This window comes from Anoplopoma fimbria, chromosome 19, assembly GCF_027596085.1.
Source record: "Anoplopoma fimbria isolate UVic2021 breed Golden Eagle Sablefish chromosome 19, Afim_UVic_2022, whole genome shotgun sequence".
Classification (NCBI taxonomy): Eukaryota; Metazoa; Chordata; class Actinopteri; order Perciformes; family Anoplopomatidae; genus Anoplopoma; species Anoplopoma fimbria.
In genome coordinates, this window is record NC_072467.1 from 11975715 (window position 1) to 11982278 (window position 6564).

Here is a 6564-nt window from a genome sequence, read left to right on the forward strand (position 1 = left end):
AAGCCTCGACCATCAGTGTGTTTGCTCCTCTCAGAAAAACTTCCGATTATTAAAAACAGATCAACATCAAATGGTTGTTTTTACATTGTAACCCTGAACAAGCAAGCAAACATGTTGGAAAACAACTTTTGATGGAGCTCTGATGCATTTAAATCATTTTAGGAGAGAAATTAGAGGGAAAAGTCGCTCATCAGTGCTGTCCACGGCGGTAAGTAGGTGAGGTTTGGAGGCTCCTCAAACAAAATACAGAGATCATCAGAGCTCTACATGACTTCAATATGAAGAGAAACATGTCCGCTATCGGCTCCCTTCACTGTTAGTCTTCAGTAGTTCTTCCACATTCAGTTTTTCCTCTTTTATCGGTGAAGAGAAAACACAAGTGACTCTGCTTTCAGAGTGCACAGAGGAGCCACGAGCTGGGTTGAGTCTCCACGGTTCTCATGGTGTGTTTAAGTGCAGCCCCCTGCTCTGAGCTCTTCAACAGTCAGACAGACTCTCTGTTACCGTGAGGACGAACACATCAACGCTACAAAATGGCAGAAGTAGCTCCAGCTGCAGCTCCCGCTGCGGCCAAAGTAGCCAAGAAGAAGGTGTCCAAGCCGAAGAAGACTGGTCCCAGCGTCGCTGAGCTCATCGTTAAAGCTGTGGCCGCATCCAAGGAGCGGAGCGGCGTGTCTGCGGCCGCCGTCAAGAAGGCTCTGGCCGCCGGAGGATACGATGTGGATAAGAACAACTCCCGGGTCAAGACCGCCATCAAGAACCTGGTGACTAAGGGGACTCTGGTCCAGACCAAGGGGACCGGGGCCTCTGGCTCCTTCAAGATAAGCAAGACGGCTGTCGAGAAACCGGTCAAGAAAGCCGCTCCTAAAGCCAAGAAGCCCGCAGCTAAGAAACCCGCAGCGGCCAAAAAGCCCAAAGCAGCGGCAGTAAAGAAACCAGCAGTCGCTAAGAAGTCACCGAAGAAGGCCAAGAAACCCGCAGCGGCCAAGAAACCAACAAAGAGCCCCAAGAAGGCGACCAAGAGCCCCAAAAAAGTAGCAAAGAGTCCCAAGAAGGTGGTCAAAAAGGCCCCCGCACCCAAGAAATCCCCCGCTAAGAAGGCTGCCAAGCCCAAAGCAAAGAAGGCAGCACCCAAGAAGAAGTGAGCTGTTATCTCAACAACAATCACTCCGATAAAAGGCTCTTTTAAGAGCCACCCACATCATCTTTAAGAGCATATTCCTGAAAATGTTTATACTGAGATTCATAAAACAATGTATGGAGGAGGAAAAGTGCATTATAAGATTACTTCACTAATCACAATCTAAACCTATATAGGTGAAAAGGTTAAGAATATTGACCTCAAACTGAATTGATTTACTACATCAATCAGTTTCAGTCCAGTTGAAAATGAACGTGAATGTCTGAAAGTTCAGGATGAGATGGAGCAGCACAATTTGCAGCTACTCTTCACATCTAGCCAGTGACCCTAAACAGATGCGTACTTGGCACAATAAAAACAGATTTTTAGGCACCTTATTTACATCATACCAATAAGTGCAATCGCAGTAAGTGAAACAGACCTACATGAATCCATTGATATCATACTGTTATCACTTTTTTTGACAGGTTTATTTTTTTTAAAGGCATACAAACCAGACAACTATTTAATAAATAACATGAACTCTGATTTTGTATTCTATACTTTGTGTCATTGTATTGGCATAATGATGGTCTGCATTCGCAAAACAAAGCCACATCCATTAACAGTTATTTAAATATGACAAATGTTTAGCACTGTCAATTACTGCATGTGTTTAACATAGCATAACATATTACAAGTATTGGACCAGGTTTTACTTTCACAACTCAAAAACATTAAGTGATTAATCAGCACTTGGACAACAGGAACACGTCTTCTTTAAAGAGCACTTTCCTGTTTTTTTGAGATTTCAATTAACTGTTTAGGTTAAATTATCTAAGATTCAAAATAGATTTAGGAGGAAAATGAGGTATTTATGGCAAATTAACAAGTGAAAAAAGGCTATATTCATGTTGGCATAAAATTATATATAATATATAACTCACTGGTTTCACAAAAATGCTGTGAATACAAATACATCCCCACTTCTAGTAGTGGTCACTCTACTACCTATTTAACAAACCTTGATATGAAAGCTGTAATGTATCAAATGGGTTATTGTCCCTCCAAATATCTCAAACACATTAAGTGGTTAGATGCCTTTTAGAAGTTTTTTGACCACCTACATTAAAATGAGCTAAGGGATATAATTTCATTTTTAAAAGAATCATAAGTGACTTCATTTGAAAACATCTCAACTGGAGTGTCATGGTAAGATGTGTTCATGAAAAGCTACTGTTCAATTTTAGATCCTAAAGTCAACTCTGCCAGCTGGGATTGGCTCAACTGCAATGCTAAGTGGGATAATCAGAAGCTAATTATACAGATATAAATTCAGAATGATTGATATCATGAAATCAACTTCATTTTTGGCAATAAGATTTTTGCCACTACCATAACCTACAAATGAGGATTTTGTAAAGTCATCTGTCGACTATCAACAGGTTCATGATCTAAACATGTAGACTTTGAAATTGGTTAGTAAGACAAAGTTGAACCTTTCTGGTATAAGTGCTTAAGATTTTTCACAGATGCTTTAAATTGTTCTGTAGATATCAGCAGAAGACACACAATTAGAGACCGCTAAAACATAAGTTGAAAAGCTCTTAAATAGGAAGTAAGAAAAGGATCCCCGACTTAGTTTCTTTGATATTTATTGTCAACAGCCAGATGCATTTTTGCAGTGCTCTCTGGTTACCCATTAAGGACTGAACAAAGAACCATAGTAATATGTGCAAGACAAGATAGCTTCTGATCATATGCAGGTTATACTAGTACTCGAGTTTCATAATCAGCTTTATTGCACATACAAGATTGACTCCAATTCTCCAAAGATCATACATTTTTCAGGAAAATAGAATTACTTGATGGTCCTTGTTAATAAAGGCTGATCTAGCCATAGTATATTCCACTGCCACAGTGGAAAAAAACAGCCTTGTGCAGCAGCATCATGTAGATTCTTGGAAATAACATTCGCATTTAGTCATGAATAATCTTATTGAACTTAACAGGAACAAGTCTTCAGAGGAAGTGTGTGGCTCTTAAAAGAGCCTTTGTGTTGTTGGTCTAGATCAGGTTTATCAGGTTTACTTGGAGCTCGTGTACTTGGTCACGGCCTTGGTTCCCTCAGACACGGCGTGCTTCGCCAGCTCACCGGGCAGCAGCAGGCGGACAGCGGTCTGGATCTCCCTGGAGGTGATGGTGGAGCGCTTGTTGTAGTGAGCCAGACGAGAGGCCTCACCGGCGATGCGCTCAAAGATGTCGCTCACGAACGAGTTCATGATGCCCATGGCCTTGGAGGAGATGCCGGTATCAGGGTGGACCTGCTTCATCACTTTGTACACGTAGATGGCGTAGCTCTCCTTCCTGGACTTCCTCCTCTTCTTGCCAGTCTTGCTGACGCTCTTAGCGACGGCTTTCTTGGAGCCCTTCTTGGGCGCTTTAACTGTGGTGTCAGGCATGATATGTCGTATCTTCCTAAAACAGATAATGCCCACATCGCGGTGGACGGTCTATTTATATCAACTCGATGCAAATACGACTGTGCTGTTGCTCTCACAGGATTGGTTGTCATCTCAGCGGGACTGAGCATGCGCCAAAACATGTAACGTTCCCTGCAAGGACAAGAGGCGTAAACAGGGATTTAGTGACTGTCAAGACCAGGATGTAAAGGGAAACAACAGAACTCTACAAGTAGATGGTCAAGAGTTTAGATGCTATGTGTTCGTTGTTGGGATGGACCAGTGGATAAATAAGTACTACGATCTTGTAGTCTATGAAATAGAAGTACCAATACAACAGTGTAGAAATACTCTGTTCTGCAATACTCTGTTTTGCTCAAGTAAAAGTATTTGCATCCAAATATGCCTAAAGTGCTAAAGTTAGCTGCTGTATTGACATATTAGTGTGAAAATCCCATCAGTGTTATATACATAAAAAAAAAATGACTGTAATGTAATACACAGGTAATGTGGAGCTGCTTTAACTAGCTGACTTTGTTCCTTGGATCGGCTGGTTAGCTTTTGAATTTTTGCCTAGAATCAATAAAGATTTATTCTAATTTACAATAATAAAGCATCATTCATTTATTGATTACATTTTGGATTCTAATTATTGTCTGAACATGTAAAGTCACTAAAGTTATGAAATAAATGTATTGGAGTAAAAAGTACATGACCCATGCTTGTGGTCAACAGTCGGTTGATAAATTACAAAGGCATATTTTTTCATTACTGTAACTGTTTTTTATTATAGTAATTGCTATTAATAAAACTATTGTATTGCTGTACTGCACTGACATTTGGTCTTTATCAATGAAAACCCCTACAAGGACATGCAAAATAAACTACTTAACTTAACCATTTTAGATATAACTGTTAAATCTTCAGTGTACACTACAGAAATTGTTTGCGTAATAAATACTTATTAAGTGGCAAAGCAGTACACATCTATTACAGGAGTTACAGATTCCCCCAGGGTGCACTTCTGGTTTTCTGGCTGTTTTCACACTGAAGACCCTTTTTATATCCAACTAAGAAATTATTTTATGTGAGGTTGATCCATCAGCTAAATTTCAGTTTCATATTTTAATATATATCATTACATATTTTAATTTGAAAGCAACATATTGGAAAGATTTGATGTGTCTTCAAGAAAGGGTTGTAGTCACTTCCCATTTATTTTATGACATTTTTTCTCCAGCTTATCTGTTGGACAATTTAAATTTCTTATTTAACTGTAGTTTGTCACTACTGTGATCATATTCTAGGTGTTAAACTTCCGATCTACATCACAGGAAATAAGTCTTATGATTTATGGATTGGATTTGGCTTAACATCATACTTAAAAACCAATGTCTATGATTTGTGTCAACAACAATGTATTGGAAACGTTGGTATAGCATATTCATTTCCTCATCCCTCGCCTCCCCCTCATTCCAGCTCCTAAACTTCCATCTCATGGAGGAGGGACGCAAGGAGCTAGAAGAGAGCGACTGAAATGCATAAATGGGATAAACCTAAAGGTTTGCTGCATCTAGGCATATTTGACCAGTTACTGATTTGTTCTAATAATATGGTATTGATTCAATAATTGTGAAACAATATTCTAGACCTGCAAACTTTTGCATGTTGGGTACATTAACAGCGTAACAATGTAGTAATGTAATGTAACTGACATGATGTATTTAAGCTACTTTCATCCCTAAGTATTGGTACATTTAGGAAATGAACCATGTAATCAGTGCCACAAAATAAGTCTACCTTCTTGTGTGTGAAGAACTGATCCTCTTCTAAGTGCATACTGCACAGAGGTAAATTGTTACATGGGGCCTAGTTCTTTCACCTCAACCACTGCTTCAACCAGTGACTGTCACCTGAAGGAAATCTGTTTAATGCCATACATTTTGACTCTACGATCCAGAATAATGTGTATATCAACATTTGCACTAACAAGACACCGCATCTGCAGTGTGCATCTGCAAGAAAAATGAAAATTCTAATTACAATGACGTAACCACTAATGTTACTCCAGACCAATGCCACATCCCCATTAACAGCTTTACTGACTCTAATACAGTGCATTACATTAATGGAAAAAAAATAAAAAAAATTGTTAGCTTAAAGTTGGTTACATTTACATTTTTATCATGCTTTCAGTGAATAGCTACTATGCATTAGCACATGCAGCCCAATCTTTGATTGACATTAACACAGGTTACCAGTGGGGATCAAGTATCATTAGCATAGCAAACTGTTTTATCATCTAAAGCTGATGCTAGCTAACTTTAGATGGTTATCAAGGTGCATCTGTAATTCATTTAACAGGCTTAAAACTAAATATAAGTTTTTTGCCAAAAAAAATAGCTCTCTCCTTAGATTGTCATTTTACAACCATGGGATACACAATGCCCTGCATTCTGAACTTCACTGATTGCACAATAGCAAACTATGTCCAGGGTGCAACATGTGCACAGATTGAAATCAATTGATGTAACCTGTGCTCATGTTGGTATATTTTTCGCTTCATAATTTACCAATGTGTTTTTAATAAGTAGGATTTCCATTGCAGACTAAGTAGGTGAAAAGTTAAGTAGTATAACCCTTTACACTACTGCAGATGCACACACAAAAAAAGCTTATTAGTTTGAGCCAGTTTGTAGGCAACAGGAGCCTATGTTACGTGATCACTTTGACCAGTGCAGATCTTTGGGATTGATTTTACCAGGTTGGCTCCAAAAACAACCATGTTGATAGAATTTTGATTGATTTAAAGTAACGCCTAATGGTAATGGTTTAGTAAAAGGTAGCGTTGAAACCACACTAAATTCTCAGCAATAGCCATCTTGTGGTATCCTCTCATAAGTTTAACAACCCCACTGACACAAAATAAAGTACTGGCTTACTTTATAAAAATAAAAAGGTCTGCTCTTTAAGTGAGATATA

General features: G+C 38.8%; 2 protein-coding genes across 2 annotated transcripts; one reads left to right on the forward strand and one right to left on the reverse strand.

The window, feature by feature from the left end:
• Positions 1–206: 206 nt before the first annotated feature.
• LOC129108486 (histone H1-like) lies at positions 207–1669 on the forward strand. Its single transcript, XM_054620329.1, has one exon. It carries the CDS (start codon positions 534–536, stop codon positions 1143–1145), a length of 612 nt encoding a protein of 203 aa, XP_054476304.1. The 5' UTR covers positions 207–533; the 3' UTR covers positions 1146–1669.
• Positions 1670–2771: 1102 nt separating this feature from the next.
• Positions 2772–3593, reverse strand: LOC129108507 (histone H2B 1.2-like). Its single transcript, XM_054620349.1, has one exon. The coding sequence runs from the start codon at positions 3580–3582 to the stop codon at positions 3208–3210; it is 375 nt and encodes a 124-aa protein (XP_054476324.1). The 5' UTR covers positions 3583–3593; the 3' UTR covers positions 2772–3207.
• Positions 3594–6564: the final 2971 nt, after the last annotated feature.